Source organism: Ophidiomyces ophidiicola (genome assembly GCF_022830035.1).
Source record: "Ophidiomyces ophidiicola strain CBS 122913 chromosome Unknown scaffold_24, whole genome shotgun sequence".
In the NCBI taxonomy this organism is placed as follows: domain Eukaryota; kingdom Fungi; phylum Ascomycota; class Eurotiomycetes; order Onygenales; family Onygenaceae; genus Ophidiomyces; species Ophidiomyces ophidiicola.
In genome coordinates this window covers 222,574-242,154 of record NW_026054664.1, presented here as the reverse complement: position 1 = coordinate 242,154, position 19,581 = coordinate 222,574, and the positions used below count along the sequence as shown (strand labels likewise).

Genomic DNA, 19,581 nt, shown 5'->3' with positions numbered 1-19,581 from the left:
TTCTGATCAGTTAGTTGTATTTTTGTCTCATGCACTTGTTGCGCTGATGAAAATGGTAGAAGATACTCGCCGAAATGCCGCTCAAGGCGGGTACGATGCGTTGTCCGCAAAGATGACACGCCACCAATTATACATCCAACCCTGTTTGCCTGTGAAGAAAAATAAATGTGCTGGTTCCAATCATATAGATCAAGAACCCTTGATTGTAGGGAGACTTTTGACAATGTAGGTTAAAGCAGTCAGAGTTACACCATATTGTATTTATCGAGGCGAGACATACAAGCCGCCGCGATCGCCATACAAATCTCGATTTGAGACCGCAGTATTGTGGTAGAGTCACCATTTCTATTGCAAAGGTCGTCAGAGACTCCTGAGGATGCCTCAAATTTCTACGTATCTTGTTAAAGTACAATGTCTTGGAAAATAAAGTCCTGTTATGACTGGATGTATTCTAGACGACTTTTGGAATAATCTTAGGTAGTTCCATGTACTATATGTATTAAGTACCTGCTCCTCTTCCTCGGCAGCTAGAGATAGTATTTTTGAATCCAGAGACAGAAAGCTCTTGTCTTCACTTCTCTTTTATGACAAGCCCAGCTGTTGCTATGACAGGTTAGTTGGAGAAGTCCGGGGGTGACCACAAAGCGGTCAAGATAACTAACGCAGCCGGGGCCCGTGGCTGTGACTGTGTAGAAGTTAGGACAGCTTTCACCATCGCCACCCAAGCGGCCATTCGCATGAAGGGTTGGCAGATTGCCTTCCATCGCCGATACACTGTGATTTGCCTTTTATCTGGTGTCAAAAGTCTGTACCGACTGCAGCCCAGGATATTTAGAGGGTATAACCTCTGGATGGCGCTACTGTCAGCTCCTACCATCAAGTTATTTCAGCTATCAAAGATCAACCCTGAGAAGCTGGCGGTTCCAGAGATCTCTTAACGCAAATCAACTACAGCCTAAGAAGCTTCTGGTGGCCAAGTCGCGGAAGCACGGAGTAGGAACATCGAGGCCTTAGCATAAGGAGATCTCCCATAGCGCATGACCACAAAATCTTCGAATTTCTAATCAACCGCATGGTTTTTAACACTTAGAGACGTGGTTATGACTGTCTGACTCTAATAGGAAGAGTTTGCAAGGTAGTAGCTTTTGCTCTCCTTTCAGGGTATATGGAACATGTACTTAAGGAGGCCAAAGTAAACCATCACATGCTCAAGTCACAATGCCAGCAGAGAATAGTTTAAGCTGTTTCTTATGCTCAGTTCAGGGGTTTGTAATTAGAGATCAAACGATCAAAGATGTAGTGCTTCGGTAAGATTCCCAATAAGTAGTATTTTTGGGGACTTCAAGTGAACGTAGAGTGCTTCTACGGTATATTCAATACCAATACCTGCCCTTTATTTAATACTGGCATAGTCTCTATTTTTATCTCGGCTATAGAGCTTTAAGGGTGATCCATAGAGGCCTCCATTCACACTCATAGACGCAAAGGTCACAATTCAGTTCCAAAATATAAGCTTTGTCCTGTAGTTTCAATGTGTATGCAAGATCTTTTTCTTGGCAGGAATAAGGAATTGTGTGGTATCCTAGAGTATGAGGTCAAGTTATCCCCTCTTTATTCATTTAGTTCGACGTCTTCAAGACACATCATAATCACAAAATCTTTTGAATCGTAGCTAGAGAGCTAGACAATTTATCAAGTTACCCAATAGAGAGAATTCAAGGCCCGGTCCTCTGCTTAACCAGTCAAAGGATTTGGAATTCGACATGAAGATCCCTGCAACCTCATTGGAGAATGTAAATATACCTGCCTATTATTGAATTAGATCCTTGATCCTGAACAACGAGCATTAAGGTCATTGACGGTCTTGTCGACTTGAAGCCTATGGAGTTTGGTCGAAGCTTTGTGCTAGAATGCTTCGAACAATTTCATCGGCATTAAACTCAACACCTATCATTTCAATCGTAGGTAGCGACGACAAAAGAGAGGGACCAGAGACCCAAAATTCTTTTGTGTCGTTGCTGGAAGCCGAGCAGCAAACCGACCCTCTGCTCATTGATACTTAGATCATGGGATACAGAAGGACATCCTTTCTATACTTTTTTGGTAATTTTGGACTCAAGACATCGTCAAGATTCGTGTTGGATAGACTTTCGCGACTTGATCAGCGTCAAGGTGTATAAGAATACAGCCATAGGATCTGAATCTTTATTCACTTAATAGCTAGACAGTGTCTTTAAGTTTGTATTGAGAAGGCGAGACCAACCATTACACAGGGAATGTGAAGCACAGAGTAGTGGCCATAGATCGGAAGTTAGCGATCCCTCCTGAGACAGGGTCCAATCCTTACACCAAAAGATTAAACAGGAATTCGATATCTAAGTTCGTCTCTCTCATGGAGATGCATGTGCATATTGCTCCATACCTGTGGCCTTGCCAAACGCAGGTGAACCTCGAGAGCAGGTTAGAAGGCTTGGCAAGGTCACGGATACTAAATCCGCCAACCTGCCGCTTGTGACAGAGGGATGGTTTAGCAGCAGGAAATACTTGTCAGGGACCACCTGGGAATTTATTTCCAGTTAGTATGATCGGTAAAGTAGCAATTCATTGTGTCTGTAAACATCGGTAGCTGTACTTATCATCTGGCAAATGATCTCTGCATGTATGCATTTCCATTTGCTTAGCCAATAGCGTGCAACTCTAGTAGATACTAAGAAGGCAGAGTTGGAAATAAGAGAGAGAATATATTAACATAGTGACAAGTAAGGAATTCGGTAGTAAAATTTTGTTCATTCCATGCTGTACACCTGGGGATGGAGTTTTTCGAAAGATAGTACCTTTTCAGTATCGGGAGTTCGCGGTTTAACAAACTCTATTGTGAGAGCGTTGAAAACAATTATCGGATTCTAATTAGTCCCAGGAGAATTCGCGAGGAAAAGTCAACAGAAGACATACAATAGTCGGCCGACTTTGCAGCATGCTCCATCGAGCGGTGATAGCCATTAGTTAGTGCTCCGAGTAGTCCGTACGGTGAAGCAAAATTTAAATTGTGGGAGGAAAAAAAACAAAAAGAAGCAAGAATAGTAAGTAGTAGTAGGTTTGCTCCGATGAACGGCCCGGGAGCAGGGATTGCCGAGCTGGAATCCTTTTCAAGAAATGTTTGGAGTGGGGCTCAAGGAAGATAATCCCGTGCACTTCCTTAAAATAGATGCTTTAGAGCTGATGCTCATGTTGAAGTTCGACGTGCGAAAGGTACCCTCGTCAAGGGGATCAAGGAAGATGTAGAAGTCTGGGGTAGTAAGGCAAGGCATACACATGACAAACTCAAGCTTCCACAAAGGCCGTCGTTTCTTCATGATTTAGGTTATGCTAGACTGCTGTTTTGGTGGTATGATTGGCAACGCGCTTGGGGTCAACGCCAGTGCGGCATGGATTTTCATGGCAAGAGACGGGGCTGTTCCACGAAGAAGCAGGGTATTGTCAGTAGAACACCAAAAGTTGGATCCCGGGGGACCGCTAATTCAGTCTTGGACGGCAGAAGCACTTTTCCAACTGTTGGTGAGAGGTGATGGGCAAGTCGAGAAGAACGTTTTACAGGAAAAAACGCTAACCCAGGGTGGAATAGTTTGTTTAGTTTTCGTCGACGTGATTGGTCCATATACACGCCAAGCCTCAAGCCCTCATCCCGCCCACTCCCGCTCCGGATTATCTAATCAGATATCGCCAAGTCCAGCGGCTCGCCGCTCCGGCCCGCCGACGTGCCGACTCTAACTCTATTAGGCTAGCCGCATCCGATGTTGACGTCAGCGCCGTACTCTAGCAGGGTCTTCAGCATTTCCACGCGTTCAAGCAGCACGCACAGATGCACTGCCGTCAGCTTCTGCTGGTCCTGGATGTTGAGACACCACTGCACCAGGCTCCTCACTTCCCGGGGCTCCTCACCGTCCCCCCTGCAACTGTGAGACGGTGACATGGGGTGGGTATTTTGCCGCTCGCACCACGCCAGCAGCATCTTGGCCATCTCTCGCTTGTCGCCTTCCACTGCTAGGTGCAACAGGCCTCGGCCGCGGGCATCAGTTACTGAAACATCCGCCCCCAAGTCAAGCAGAACCCGGGCCGCGCTCAAGTCGCCCTCCTGGACCGCTAGCTGGAGCGGTGTGTATCCGCTATGGTCTGGTACATCCAGCTGCGCTCCAGAATGTACAAGCAAGCGAGCGATTTGCAAATTTCCCCGAGAAATAGCAGTAAGAACAGGACTCTTTAAACTTCCAATTGCAGTACCACTTCCATCAAAAACGTGGTTGACCGTGAAGTTCCCCGGATCGCCGTGTGGCAACGGCGTTGCAGCATGAAATGCCGCAGATGCTGGATGCCCGACTGAGCAAGGCGTCAAGCAGTACGGAGGTGACCAACTTCCTAAGATTTGCGTAGAATTGGGCTCGATTATGGTCGAATCAGCATCCCGACCTAGCTCTTCATGCCTAGATGGCGAGCCCACTCCCATGAACTGGTCATCAAGTTTGGGTCCCAAGCGGCTAGGCGGCGACTGAGCCACCTGGAGATGTATCCAATCGGTTCTATCCAGGGTAGGATCAATACATTCGTGATTTGATTTTGGATGGCCATGCCAAAGCTGAAGATTGTAGCTATGGCCAATGTTGGTGTTCTGCTCGACTTGACATAGGGTTGCTGTCGTTGTCTGCGAGGCATCCGGAGAGGAACTCTGTCCGCTGCCTGCGCAGCTGTTACCAGAGTGCAGAGTCTCCGCACCCCCATCTGACTCCACGGGAGAGATCTCGCGCCTGTCATCTAGACTGTGTGCAATTGGGCGTCGCCCTTTCTTCTGAGCTATGATCGTTGCGGCTGGACGCAGATGTGGCATCTCCATCAAGATTGCCTCTGCGAGCTCCATTCGCTGTTTCTGCCGCGTCCCTAGTGCTTCAAGTTAGACCCCCCGCCTGGTAGCTTGATAGGAAGGGGAATGTACGGTAGTTTTTCTGAGCCACTCTGTTTTGTGCTTTCCTGCGTTCACTCATGTCTCTGATGTTCGTCCAGTCCGCTGTCGAAGGCGCCATGTCTTGGAGATATCCAGCTGCAATGTTGTATCCGCAAAATGTCAAATATATATATATATATATATTCCACTGAATATAGAGGGTGACTGAGGCTTCTTGCTTCCAGGGCTTCTTGTGCTCTCAGACAGAGGAGGCCCGATCTTGATAAGCACTTATAGATGTATTGACAGCATCTTGACCCTTAAAAGCTTGGTAGCTAACTCACAACCTGTTAGTTCCTTGTCCCTGGTTCTTGGGTTGCCTGTCGGGGTCAATCCTCCGGGCGGCTGCTCAGTCGGGAGAGCAGGATTCACCCCCGTGCCGCCGCTATTTGACATTGCGGGGCCTATCCGCTGCCCGGCATACAGTCAGGGAGCGTGCGTTGCCAGACATACATACAAATATCGACCATAGGAAACGGCGCTACAGCTGCTCGAGGCATGTTTGTAACGCCGTCTCCTGAGACCCTGGCGCGCTGGCTCTTGTTAAGCTTGGCTCCTCCCTGCAACGGCTCGCCACCCGCGATTGCCACTCCTCACCCTTGCCATGGCTTCTTATTTTACCACGGCCGTCCGCGGCCCTTGTCATAAGGCGAGGCAAATATCAAGCCGCCATGCTTCGTGACCCGCAGTGTAAAAGCAGAAAGCAGACTAATTTCGTGCAATCAATGCTGTGAATGAGACCCTGAGAGCCTTCCATGTACCAATTGATACGTGCTTCCATTCTCGGCCCCTCCCGGCAACCGGTGACCCTCGGCGACCGCTTCGTGCCTCCAGTTCTCTCTAAGCTACAATGGCCGCTCTCGACCGCCGTCGAAATACTCTATTGGCTCCTTCCATAGACATCAATTCTCACTGTCTCAGAACCAGAGCTATCAGCTTGTACAGTGAGCAAACCCATGAATAAGCCGGCCGGCTTCCATCGCAGCATACGAAGTTCACCTGAGTACTCACTCTATGGAAAAGAGGACTGGAGATATGCAAGGGTCTATATACGGGATTGATCTAATGTCAGTAACAGCGACTGTCTATTGCATTTGGACCTGTGGAAAGCATGTAACTACACTGCCCAGTCATATTGTAGTCGGCAATTGTAAACAAGAGATTTGGCCAATGTGATGCTTGGTCGGTTAGCCGGGCTGATATCATTGCTTGATCCCACGCCATTCTCTTCCATGATTTAACATATGGTGGGGGCCTGCGCCCTAATCCTTCTTGAAAAGGCGAGCTGTCCTCCCGCAGCAACTAAATCCTACCCTAGTTCCCCTTTGTTGGGGTGGTCATAAGCTTGCCGGTCAATCCACAACCCCTGCTCGCCCCAATACCAAGACGTCCAACCAGGAAAGTCGGGGGATTGCTAGGTTTTACGCAGTGAAGGTGCGTATGGAGTACTCCGTACTTATCGAATGCATGCCCGGGGAGTGCGGCCGAAAATCTTAAAAAAGTATGAAGATGTCCCATCTCTGATTTGCAGTACGCTCTCGAAATTCAGACTTATAATCTTTCAATATATGCTCCCTATGAATATGGATCTTGTCGATGCAATGGAGATCGAATTGAATTATCTGCGAGCTGTGACCACTTTGCATCAGGGACCGCCATGTTGCGTAGGCTTTCCTAATTGTGGACCAAGGTCGGCAGTCCTTTAGAGACCATCACTGACCACACTATACAGATTTGCAAGCCCATTTTATAGTTCACAACCGTTGGTTGTCAGGAATTCTGATTGAGAGTGTCGTAATAAACTTTCTCTCCGCATTTCGTACTATAAATTCCGGCTTCAAACGGAACAAGCGTTAAATAGAGAAACTCCAGTACCAGTTCATCATGCTTGATTTTTCTGAGTGAGCCATCGATACCTTTGATGTAGCTCGCAACGTTGAATTCTCGTGACAGCTCCAACGCTGAGTAACTATGAGACAAGCATCAACATGGCAGATCGAAGAAATTGAAGATGGGAGGGTAAACCCTGCTGCGTTAAAAGTGCGGATTTGGGTCGTATAAGATAAATGTTCGACTTGAAAAGCTTCTTATTTCATAACATGGGTAGGAAGTAAAAAATGAGCACCGGGCTGGTGAGGCATGCTTCTGTCCCATTATATTCACTTTGAATATATATAATATTTCAGCTTTTACTAGCGTTGCTGGCCAGTGAACCTTCCAGATCAGAGTTTTTGTGTAATATTCCTAGGATATCTAGTCTTCTTTCTTTCCTATAAACATAATTCTACCTAGGACCATGTAGTTGTCTGTCTAAATAGAGAGGGATGGGGTTTACTATACCATCAGAACATTGCTATGTATACAATCAAATATTTGTCGCCGAATTCAGCTAACATGATATATTGTAAGTATTATAAAATAACATCGTCCTCTCTGTATGTTACATTGAACACCATTCGACAACGATCAAATCTCGCGAGAAGAATGAGCTTGCATCAGCCGTGGCCTTGATAATTACGGAGATCACCACGGTATCTCGTGACTTGTGTAAGAAAGGAACTTGCCGGAGGTCGTTTCGCGAGTCGCATCATCGATGACCTGGAGCATTTTCGTGACACTATTTTCGATTGTTTCTGGTGGGCCAGTCGCATAGTTCCATTGGTCTGCAACAAAGTACCCTGCCCTTGTCTGCACCCAGCCTGGGTGGAGAGCTATTGTAACCAGGCCCTCGTGCTGAATGTGGAGGGCACGAGTTATCCAGTTCCCCGCAGCGCGACTAGGCCCGTAGGCTCCGCCAAAAAAGGGCTCTTGGCCGCCAATTGAACCTACAGAAGAGGTGATAGAAATCATCTTGGGTATCGCAGCCTTTTGAAGAAGTGGCCAAGCAGCCTGAAAGAGGAGTAGCGGAGCAATGGTGTTGACTTCAAAGGCAGCGCGAAGGTGTGCGGCAGAAGTCATGGCAGCTGGTGCCATTGGGGGGACGCAGCCCGCATTGGAGATTAGGACATCAATGTGATCGACAGCAGGGAGAGCAGTAATCGCCTCACTAATTTTCTCAGGTGGAACTGCGGTAGAAAAATCTAGTTTTATGATGTGAAGAGCGGTACTGTCAACGAGAGGGATATCTTGAGCCTGTGTCTCGAGGCTCTGTGCAGCTTCGTCATTGCGGACAGTTGCAATAACAGTGGTGTTTGGGCGGGAGAGAAGAGCCGAAACAAAACCAAAACCAAGCCCTCTATTTGCTCCGGTCACGAAATATACCTGACTAGAAGGGTTAGATGCCATGATGGCCAACTTAGAGTATTTATGGAAGAGAAAGAGAAAAGAGGCAATGCGAGATAGGTGGGGGAGTTCAACGCCCTAGCGGGGGAAGATTGCGTATTTTATAGGGCAACTGATACCGGGATCATAGCTAGCTCTTTCGTATGGTTAATAATCGATGCGCATCATCTGACTCGCTGTCATTTCGATGTTATCCAGCTGTTGAGCTGTCTTTCCTCACGTTCTAATATACTGTGTAGCACCGAGAATATTTAATAATCCATTAGAACAAACTCGACTGTGTCCCATAACACGATACTGAAAACCCCATAGGGGACATATCTGAGAATTCTTGTTTCGCTTCTTGACTGCTTGAATGGAATTCGTAGTGGATAATTTGATAGCCGGAATAATATTATCCCAAGCCGATATCATAATCGGATTAACTATGACCCGCCTATGAGCTTGTGTGATAGCTAACTAACTGAAACCTTCATTAACTACTGAGGACAGAGTACGGAGAACTCAGAGTGGTTGCTGTTGTGAATCGGTAACTACTTATTACATGGAATTTAGAAAAGTGAAAGTGTCCCCACAACAGATATGCTGACTTTGGCCTATGGTGTCTTTCTTGACATGTATTTTTGTTGCAAGAGTGAAGTAATTTGGGATTTTCAATATTTCTAATTGCCATGACTGCAGCTCTTTTGGGGTCAGACAATTACATAGATATGAGTATATTGCTTCGCCTCGCCAGTCTTCGAATCCGGAGTTCGCAAGCATGCTGTCGAAACATTCATCCCATGGAAAAGCCAAACCACAAGATATTACCTACTCAATACTCGCAGCTGACTACTCAGCCTACCATTAGGTCTCGAACAACTTGGGGAAGAAATACTCCATGAGGTCAGTGGAGCAACACTAAAAGATATTGAAACATCTGGACAGTTCCGCAAGAAGACTAGGATTATATTTTCGTGGTCCTGGAACCGCCAGTGAGCCAGTGGCGAATCTATGTATGTGGGACATTTATACATAAGGTGCATGGCTGGAGTGATATTTCAACTTTACGGTAGCTGAATGGTTAATGTGGAGAATTCACCCACGGGTTCGAAAGTTAGAATATCTGAAACATAAAACTGCATTGCAACATCTTGGAAGAACCCAAAAGGGAGGTGTGTACTTACATAAAGGCGAGTATATACAGCGAACCATAAATGTTTCAAATTGAAGGGTTTGAGACTCCCGTCGAATCCTTGATATAGTTCATTCGCTTTGAGAGTGTTTGGAAGATGCCAATTCTGGTGTTAAAAGGTATGTATGTAAAGAATCCTGGAAAATACCTGGATGCAGACGAATGTGTAGATTTGGCAGCGCGGGCAGAGTCATTATCAGCCGTCAAGATTATTTTAAATGGGACAATAGGAGCACTCTATGCTGAGACGTCTGGCCTAGACCGCTAAATAAATCAAACAAGGAAAAATAAATGGAGGTGATGATTGATTCATAGTACGGAGTAGAACTATTTAGCTATTTATGTTGCTCGCTCGGCGAATGTAGAGATTCAGGCCTTATATTGTTGCTTCTATATCTATAGGCCGAGACCACCAATTTCATGGAGGAGTCTCGTTGATAATACATAAGTAAGGATCAACCCAAGCAATACAGAAAACATTGTATTGAGTACCCAGATACATCCATAGATAAGAAACAAGCCGATCTGGCGTACAAAATTGAAAGCACAGTGGTAAGAAAGGTTTCTTTAGGAAATTGAAAATAACTGTGAAGTACTTAGAAGCAGTACGGTTGAATTACATACACCGATATGTTTTACTGGTTGGCTAAAATAGCAGTCTGTTTGCATGACGCCTCTTATCGAAGGCTTGTTGCCATCTCGAATCCCTGGCCGATTGAAGTGATCACGTGCTGCGCTTATCCGCCACCTGGACCTCAATCGATCTTGCACCGCATTCTTTACCAAGGCGAACCCGAGCCCGATCATCGGCACTACCTCGAAACCCGCCGAACGTTACCCCGCGACGATGTTTCGCCCCTTTCGAGAACGAAGCTCCATTGGTGACACGTTTCGCTACTGCCGGAGAACGCTAAGCCCTTGTCAGCTGGCCTATGGCGGCTGAAGGTACACCAAGCTTTTGTATAAGGGAGAGCCCAAGCAAACTAAAGCATTGTGTTGTGTGGCTTTATCTGGATATTTTCCTTGCTGAAGAATGGATAGATAGGTACCATTGAGGTGTCTACCTAATAAGCTATGTTGGTCTTCCGGGGTGTCCAGGACACCCCAGACAAGTATCAGGCATAGTTACAGTGTATGAAGTAATGCCCAACCCAGGAGTGCCCGAAGAAGGTTTCTAGCGTGTATGACGTGGGAAGTGGGGTTTCGATGGAAGAAGGCATCGAGCTTCTTCTGATTTTCTTCTGTTATCCCAATTACCCGTTGTTCAACAGCATTTTTGATACTACCGACGTGTTAATTTGGATTATATCTTTAACGTATATCGTCAGTCCGAGATAGTGTGTGGACTGCTCAGCTCTTGAAAATCCTTGCTACATACATAACCACATTCATCCAGCTTATCTTGCCAGAACGAATCGCAACGGACAAGCCTTCGCATATTTACAATGGCCACTGAGACTACCGTGCGCCCCTCTAATTCCCCCGATGCTACCTCAGAAGCCCGTGCTGCCTTCCTTGCCTCCCTGAAATCCGTTGGTTCAAATCTAGACTCGGATCTACGTTCTCGGGCCACGAATCTCCATGAAAACGCTGCCATTCTTCAAAAACAAGAGGACGAGCTAAAACGAACAACAAAGCAACTCTTCAAACAAGGAAATGAGCTGGAAAAACTGGCAGACCAGGGTCATCACGGCTTAAAAGAAGTTGGAGATTTGCAAAATTGGGCTGAAATGATGGAGCGCGACCTCTTGGTTGTTGAGGAAACACTTCGGCTTGCAGAGGAAGAAGACCTGAGAAATGGACGAATGAAGGCACATCAGGATGGATCACAGCGGAGTAGGCTAAGGCGGTGGTTCTGAAGTTCCCGACTCTGAGATGGTTTAATTCCCTGCGCTATGGGCACGGTAGAACGGATCGAATTTGGTGAAGATATTATGGCTACAAATGCTCCTTCTTTCCTTTCGATGCTCGTGTCCTCAAGGTAATAACCAAATACATGTTAAAATCCATCCTTTCTAGGTACATGTCTATGAAGAAATCACTATTCTAAATGGCCATACTCTTCCAAAAAGCGTCTCCAAACCCCACATTCGTTGCTCCCAAGACTACAGCTATCATCACCACTGTCCGTTATCTCCATCTCGGGCCACTCTGACCATTCTTGCCAACCTCCAAGGCTTACTAAATGCCTCATTGTTGGCCGGCCATGGGGGCAGTTCCATGGCTTGTCTATCAGTCCCATGTGTCGAACAACTTTCTCCATTTGTTTAATAGTGAGTGTATTACCTACCATAATGCTAGAGCGGCATGCACGCATGGCAAACATTTTTCGGACTTTACTGGGTCGAGGAACATAGCGGCTTGCAAAAGGTGATGATTTGGAAATATCATCGTAGTCAACGAGCTGCGAGATACGATCGTGGTGGGGCGATTCCGAGAGCAGAGCAATTAATTCTTCCAAGTCCTGGGTATTGAAAACCACCTCTTTACTCAGCGGGAGGCTAACTAATTTGCACCTTCGCCCAATGGGTTCGTCGCCACTCTCGTCAATATCAAACAAAAATCCGTTCTTTTCTAACAGGGGAATATTATCAAGGATGACTTCTTCTTCCACTGCTGTAAGATCGAGCGTTTTTGGTTTGACAAGGCGCTGGTTTTGAACCACGGTCTCGGCTTGAAGTCGTTCGAAGTTGTACTTCTCATCCGAAGCATGCTGATCAATTATGAATAGTTCATCTTCAACAAGATGAAGGCCCTCATTTTCTTGATTGCTTTTCGCATATCCCTCCCTCACAGCCAGAATAAATCCAAGATTAAATTGCCCTACAATTCGCATCTTCCCAAAATCTCTTTTAGATACCGTAAGGGATAGTTTGGCCTCGGGGGACTCAAGCTCCTGATTTGCCTCAGCAACGGAGATATCGGATTCCTTATGACCCTGAAAAGACCGAAGGCTGTCTTCAAGTGACTTTAGCTGAGCCTTGATCTTTGCAAGTGCTCCATCAATGGAACACATTAATTCCACGGTAGCATCATTTCCCCGAGACCGCTTAGATATCTTATTAGCTCTCTCAGTGGTGTATTCGGAGGGGACTTGAGCAGCGTCCTCTGCAGCTTGAATCAGTTCAACTATTTTCTGCTCGTCCATGGCCTTTTGTTCTCGATCACCTGCATCGATTTCATCCAAAGAAGCAGAATCACTCCCATTATCTACTGTAACGTATGTTATGTCGCTAGCGTCGCTAAGATCAGCTTGCTCCTCATCCTCGGAGCTAGTATATCCATTATCCGTTTCCTCGCTATTATCTGATTGTGAAGGCCTCCCAGCCTGAGTAGTTGGAGCAGAAAAAGACTTCAACGTTTGCCCAAGCTTGCTTTTCGCAAATGTTGCTCGCGTTCGTCGTTTGGAGAGTGGTGCTGAGATAGAATCTTCCTGGCGTCCTTTCCGTTTCCGCGGCGATGTATATCCAATAGTCGATGTAACTGTTTTGCCACCAATCGTGATGGTTGCAGTTTCAGCAGCAGGTCTCGTTGGACGCATACGGTCAAAGGCATTTTGAATGATATTTGGTGACCTTTGACTGCTTAAAGACGATATTTTAGATGTTTCGTGACAAGTCGAAGGAAATTCCTGATGAACTTCGCTAAGGTCTTGAACACTGGATGGTGGACTAGCAGCGGACACAAACAAGTCATCGGCGTCATTGATATTACGCGACATTGAAGCGCGTACCTCTATAGAGTGGCTTAAATTGGACATACTTGGTCCTTCATCTCTGCTTGATCTAATGGTTACGTTTTCAGTGCGACAGATGGAAGTATCCGCCCCTTGTCCGTTTTGTATATCTTCTTTGGGGGTCAAAGGAATGTTTCCCGCCCTTAGATGAGTCAAAGCTGAGGTAAAGCTTCCATTTGCTATTTGTTTCGCTGTACCTTGTTTCCCTAATAAGTGAGATTGAGGAACAGTTTGTTCCTGGCTTTCAAACATCTCCGTCAATGTCGCTTTGAGAGATTCAATCAGCGCGCCTGCGTCGTGTAACAGGATTGTACGTTTGTCCGGTGAGACGTTAACGTCATATGCGCGAGTATCCATTTCAAAATTTGCAAATATAAAAGGCGACTGAGAAATGTTGAAGGACCTATACACTTCATTGAATGCTCTCGCGATTTGTGGCAAGCCACATGGGCGAGAGTTTACAAAAAACATCTGGCGATCTGGGGTTTGTCTCCCTTCACCAAAGATTGGCTTTGATATATAACCATGTACGAATATTTTATTTAAATTTTCAGGGTGCTCTTGATGCAAGGCTCTTGAGCATACACTCGGTTGGAATTCCAGTTCCAGATCAAGTGGTATCAGAGCAAGGAGTGTCTTTGCACCATAGACGTTGGCAATATTCTCTTTGGTCGTTGGGTTAGATTTTGTGGCAAATACCACTACGCTTTTCCCTTTTGGCATCAGATTTTTGACACTGAAACGGACTCCAGTACTTATGCATGCGTAAGCATGCAAGAGACCCAGAACTTTGCCATATTCCCTCTTAATATTCTTTTCCAGTGTTCGCCGTCGAACAGGAAGCCGTTCAAAAAGTCCTTCGATTGAGACAGTAGTGCCTTTCTGGCCAGCAACTACCTGGGTGCTTTTTAGTTTACCAGAAATCTCAAATTCTAACCGTCTAGCTTTCGGTGCTTGGGTTGCCTGAGCAGTAACGATATGGAGCCGAGAAAGGCCGCAAAGCGAAGAGAGAGCTTCGCCACGAAATCCGAATGTTTCGAGGGAGGATAGGTCTTCGAAGGTAGAGAGCTTGGAGGTGTAATGTTTCAAAGCTGCACGAAGTCAGAAATATCTCTTAATGACAACTACTTTGTCAGTTCATACCGATATTTTCGTAGTCTTTGGGTGAAATCCCATCGCCGTTATCCTGAACTTCAATGAGATCCAAACCATTATTCTTAAATCGAATGTCTAAGATGCATCGCGGTCAGAAGATTAACAATAAAAAAAAAAAAAAAAAACGGCGAGGAGCCTATACCGATGGATGAAGAACCTGCATCTAAACTATTCTCGACCAATTCCTTAACCACGGAGCAAAGGTCGACGATTACCTGTCCAGACTGGATTTGGTGGACCTAAAATTAATCATCAGTATACATATAGACAACAGGAAAGCCCACTGCAATATAAACTAACTGAACGGGCCTCGATGGCCTTTATTGTCGCCATGTTCATCCCATGGCGAGGTTTTATGCACTGTTGCGTTGGGTTAACTATGCTGATGGTTGGCGTCGCGTCAGATGAACGCGTTAACTAACTCCTCCGTAGTTAATTTAATTTCAGCTGATCAGCCCCAACCTAACTATCCGATAGTTAACTATCTAACTAGCTAACCAGCTACTCCGTACAGTATGGAGTAACAACTAGTTAGTTAACCAGTTAACTAACTACGGAGTACGGAGTACGATTAACTCAAAGGTCTGACTTTGACGTCACCAGCTGTACGAAGTAACTAGAGTACTCCGTGCGGAGTACGGAGTATGGACTTCACAACTATCTTCCCTCTACGACGAACGCACGATAATCCATACTCCGGAATACTCATTTTATTCGTATCTTATGTGCAACTTGAGGTATCATAACTAATACAAATTTACAGTTCCCCCAGCCAAAACGCCGAAACAAGGGCTCAAACAACATCCCATCACAAACCATCAGAACCACCATACAACTCGGATGTCTGAGGCATCAAAAACCCAAATCAATTATCAAATCTGTCTGGCATCAAAACTGGGGCAACAAGAGTCCACAGGTAAATTACATAGCAAACCCAAGAACTGATAATCTTTACCCAAGTAGCCCAATAGGTTCGACCAACCGGCGCTAGGTCATCTTTTGCGTCGGGGTCAAGATTTTGGGTAAGCAATGTAGCAACCCACATGGTTGCCAACAAAAAGATGACATGGAACAGCGAGTAATTGTATTGAGTAGAGTTTCGCTCGTCGTCCTTTGAATCACCGTCGTCTGACTCATCGTCGCTATCATCTAGGGCACTTGCAGGGAGGCTTCCACTCTCAACTGCAGCTCGCAAGGCTTCTGCTCGCATCTCTCGACGGGAACGGCCAGGTTGCTGTGTCACCAAGCCATGCTCCATTTCGTCTTGCTCAAGGCGAGAGTAATTGCTGTGCGCGCCGTTCGACCCGAGTGCAATACCCTGAGTCGCGGCACGGGTGGTTGTATATGCAATAGTCAACATGGTAACGATAGCCCCTAGGACGATTGAAGCGGAGCGAGTACTGCGCGCTCTAATCAGGGGATTGCACTGTTTATCGTCCGGTTCCATAGAGACTGCAGACATAGTCAAGTAGGTGCAGTAAACAGTAACCATAGCCGCTTGGGCTAAACCGGCGCGAGGGTTTGCAGCCTGTACGGCGGGCTGCACAGAAACCACTGACATGACCAGGAACACCACCAAATTGATCTAAAGGAGGTATATAAATGAGCATCGAATAACGCGAGTTTATAAAGGAAGTGCTTACGGATATGGCAACTTGGTTCATCGTGCAGTTTCCTCGAGCGAAGAAGATATACATGATGATGGTCATCGCGAATGAGGCGATATACATTCCCACGGTAGAGCCGATCAACAGAACCTGCCAAACCCGCGAGCGACCATCTTCTATCTTCTCCAAGCATAATTCTGCCCAAGTGTGCGCAAGGTCGACAAGGAGAATAAGGCCGAGAAGGAGGAAGAGAATGGCACCAACAAAGGCAAAATAACTTCCCCAAACGAAGAAAAAGCTCTCCGGGATGAAGAAAGAAAGTACTATAAGGGCTGCCCAGGCTATAATTTTAGGGCCCCAATAGCCATTTTGTATACCCGCCCGTTGGTCCTTCGACGAGCGCACTCCAAGTAATAATCCAGCGAGGATAATATGGAACAGGCCAAGGGCGAAGTTGATACGATGAACGGCAACCCAACCATGGCATTTTTCACCATCGCAGCTAATAGGTAGGAAGTCAAATGTGAGGTGTTCGAGTTTATTCAGCGCCCACCGAGTGAGCATAATCCACGAAAGGATAGAGTTGATTAGGAGAATAAAGGCGTAGGCGATTCTCGTAGCCATACTGTCTGAGGTCAGTGCTTAATCTTTATCCAACAGACAGAGAAATATACCTGCTTTGAAACTTCCCACAGGTCCTGCAGAGTGCCGAACAAGTTGCAGCTCCGCAGCATGATGCCAGGCATCCAACAACCTGGGATGGTTAGTGAACGTTGGTTTGGGGCTCGCAGACAATTTTCTCACCGTTCCGATGCTGGGAACTGCCATCAAAGGCAGAGAGAGTAGAGCACCCATGATGAGTCCCTATGTAGTCGTACTTTCAATATTATAGGTTAGTAATAGTTCCCTTGCGAGTTCCATCTCACGGGTCTGCAGTTGATGCGAGCGGCGGAATTACGTAATCTCCGGAGTAACATGACACATCTTGGCGGTGTTATGAGGAGTTGCCGATTAGTCAGTAGTTAATTAACTACTCCGTAGTTACTCCGTACTCCGTAGTGATACGGAGTACGGAGTAAGTCAGTTTGCTAACCGTTGGCGAAATCGTGATTGTTACTGAATTCGCGCCAGCAACAGGTTGATATGCATGATTGCTGCACAGTATACCCTCCTGACAGGATTTTGAATATTTTTATACTTTAAGAGCCATCTACATCGTGACGCTTGCATCACTGATCGTTCCCCTACGCCAGGTTTCGGGGTTCTTGATCTCAAGACCTCACAACTTTAATATCATCCCATGGGCCTGGAGGAAAACTTGAAATAGCTCCCTGTACGGAGTACCTAATCCCACATATCGCGACCAATGGCTCCTCCGGTGACAACCACCGAGCGGTTACTCACCGTGGTTGCGGCCACAACTATCGCTCTCGCGAGCGGAACCAATGTATCTATTTTCCCCGGCTTTCATTCCGACCGTTGATCTAGGTTGACATGTAGTCAGTATGCCTACTCGGCATGGTCACCCCAGTTCATGGATCGCATGAAGCTGTCGTCAACAGAAAGTAACTTGATTGTAAGTATTTCCTCGTCTCATCCTCAGCGTATACTAAAACAAACAGGGTACCGCCGGTAATTTGGGAACTTATGCTAGCGGCATTCCAATTGGCTTTCTTGTTGACTCAAAGGGGCCGTGGCCCGCGACCTTGATTGGAACTGTAGCGTTGTTTGTTGGGTATTTTCCTATCCATCGAGGTTAACGCTCCCACCAGGTGGTTCCTTGGCCAAAATACATAAAACTAACATTCACACAGCGTATGCTTCCGGACCTGGCTCAATAAGTGTGCCTCTCCTATGCCTTTTCTCATTTCTTACTGGTATGGGGAGCTGTTCTGCCTTCTTTGCATCTATTAAAACAGGTTCGTTGGGGCTCGCATTCGTGTCTATTAGACATCTGGCACTGACACTCTCGTAGCCGCGTCCAATTTTCCAAATCACCGAGGTTCGGCTACTGCGTTTCCACTTGCAGCATACGGATTGAGCGCCTTTTTCTTTTCAACCATAGCAGCCTTTGCATTTCATGATGACACATCCCTATTTTTACTTGTTCTTGCTGTTGGGACCTCATCATTAATATTTGTTTCATCCTTTTTTATTCGTGTCCTTCCATACTCATCTGCATATTCCTTGGTATCTGAAAATGAGTCGGAGAGCATCTCTCAATCAAGCCAGCTGCATAGAACAAGGTCAACGGAGACACACCGCGCCCCTGAGCCAAGAGAGCAAGTTGTAGACGGTAATGATACGACAACATCGCCAGTGCAGCGCCGCGACGAATTCACCATTCCGAACGCTGAGATTGAGGAGACCTCTTCATTGATGGCACGGTCATCTACGAACTCTCCAGACTCCCTGTACGATGAAGAAACAAGGTTACATGAAACCGGCGACTCGCTGTATGCCGATTTACGCGGAATTTACATGTTGCTTACAGTCGAATTTTGGCAACTATTTACGATGCTTGGCGTCTTAACTGGAATTGGCTTAATGACAATAAAGTAGGGATGCACTCTTACCAGTAGTTTCCCTCACCTGCTAATATTATTTTCTAGTAACATTGGTTATGATGTAAGCTTTGGCTTTATCGCACGGTTTTAGTTTTGCATGCTCCTAATGATTAAAATAGGCTAAGGCTCTATGGACTTACTATGATCGCAACGTGACTTCAGGGTTCCTTCAGAAGCAGCAGGCGATTCATGTTTCCACACTCTCCGTGCTTAGCTGTGTTGGACGCCTTTTGAGCGGTATTATTCAGCGTCACCATATTCTTTTCAGAAATGTTCGACTAACCTCTCGCCCAGGCATCGGCTCTGACCTTCTCGTCAAACAACTCCAAATGTCCCGAATATGGTGTCTTTTCATATCTTCACTATGTTTTTGCAGTGCACAATTTGCTGCTACCCGGATTTCTGATCCACATCAGCTTCTTTTCGTTTCCGGAATGACTGGTTTGGCGTATGGAATGTTGTTTGGTGTGTTCCCCTCCATCGTTGCTCACACCTTTGGTATTGGGGGCATATCACAAAACTGGGGTGTCATGACACTTGCGGCTGTGATTGGTGGGAATATCTTTAATCTCATCTATGGATTCATTTTCGACCGCAACTCCTACATTTCACCAGATGGCGATCGAGACTGCAGAGAAGGTCTACGATGCTATCGTGCAGCATACTGGGTGACCTTTTCTGCAGGACTTCTGGGAACGGTGATCGCGCTGTGGAGTATTTGGCATGAAAGATCCATTGTCATGCAAATGAAGACCGGGAAGAAGAGCCGTTTACGTGCCAGCCAACCGGTCACACGCTGATTTGAGTTCGCTTTTAAGCTATAGAAGATGCATTTTCAGGAGTATATTTATATTAAGGGAGTTAGGTAATAATTCATTTCGGTCGATTCCTTATTATCCTAAACAATGAAACTATCGGGCAACGGTCACCATACCATTCTGGTTCATATTGTTAAACACAAAATATAGTAATACATGATGGAATGGTAAGGAAGTTAGCTAGACAAACCCGTACGTATATCGCGCGAACGGCAAAGTCGTCGATGTTCCAGTACAAGCCGCCGCAAA

At 46.2% G+C, this 19,581-nt stretch overlaps 6 protein-coding genes across 6 annotated transcripts; 2 read left to right on the top strand and 4 right to left on the bottom strand.

The window, feature by feature from the left end:
* Positions 1-3,778: 3,778 nt before the first annotated feature.
* On the bottom strand, positions 3,779-5,072 carry LOZ57_005177 (uncharacterized protein; the record flags this gene model as incomplete). Its single annotated transcript, XM_049254208.1, has 2 exons — positions 3,779-4,929; positions 4,985-5,072. The coding sequence occupies 2 exons, from the start codon at positions 5,070-5,072 to the stop codon at positions 3,779-3,781; spliced, it is 1,239 nt and encodes a 412-aa protein (XP_049106861.1).
* Positions 5,073-7,516: 2,444 nt separating this feature from the next.
* Positions 7,517-8,278, bottom strand: LOZ57_005176 (uncharacterized protein; the record flags this gene model as incomplete). Its single annotated transcript, XM_049254207.1, has 1 exon — positions 7,517-8,278. One exon carries the CDS (start codon positions 8,276-8,278, stop codon positions 7,517-7,519), a length of 762 nt encoding a protein of 253 aa, XP_049106860.1.
* A 2,616-nt stretch (positions 8,279-10,894) lies between these two features.
* LOZ57_005175 (uncharacterized protein) lies at positions 10,895-11,308 on the top strand (the record flags this gene model as incomplete). Its single annotated transcript, XM_049254206.1, has 1 exon — positions 10,895-11,308. The coding sequence occupies one exon, from the start codon at positions 10,895-10,897 to the stop codon at positions 11,306-11,308; it is 414 nt and encodes a 137-aa protein (XP_049106859.1).
* Positions 11,309-11,490: 182 nt separating this feature from the next.
* PMS1 (ATP-binding mismatch repair protein) lies at positions 11,491-14,673 on the bottom strand (the record flags this gene model as incomplete). The annotated part of the gene is made up of 4 exons (XM_049254205.1): positions 11,491-14,276; positions 14,329-14,415; positions 14,483-14,579; positions 14,641-14,673. The coding sequence occupies 4 exons, from the start codon at positions 14,671-14,673 to the stop codon at positions 11,491-11,493; spliced, it is 3,003 nt and encodes a 1,000-aa protein (XP_049106858.1).
* Positions 14,674-15,205: 532 nt separating this feature from the next.
* Positions 15,206-16,571, bottom strand: TMS1 (Membrane protein tms1; the record flags this gene model as incomplete). The annotated part of the gene is made up of 2 exons (XM_049254204.1): positions 15,206-15,925; positions 15,984-16,571. 2 exons carry the CDS (start codon positions 16,569-16,571, stop codon positions 15,206-15,208), a joined length of 1,308 nt encoding a protein of 435 aa, XP_049106857.1.
* A 1,255-nt stretch (positions 16,572-17,826) lies between these two features.
* On the top strand, positions 17,827-19,314 carry LOZ57_005172 (uncharacterized protein; the record flags this gene model as incomplete). The annotated part of the gene is made up of 4 exons (XM_049254203.1): positions 17,827-17,866; positions 17,923-18,505; positions 18,560-18,575; positions 18,634-19,314. The coding sequence occupies 4 exons, from the start codon at positions 17,827-17,829 to the stop codon at positions 19,312-19,314; spliced, it is 1,320 nt and encodes a 439-aa protein (XP_049106856.1).
* Between the last annotated feature and the right edge of the window lie 267 nt (positions 19,315-19,581).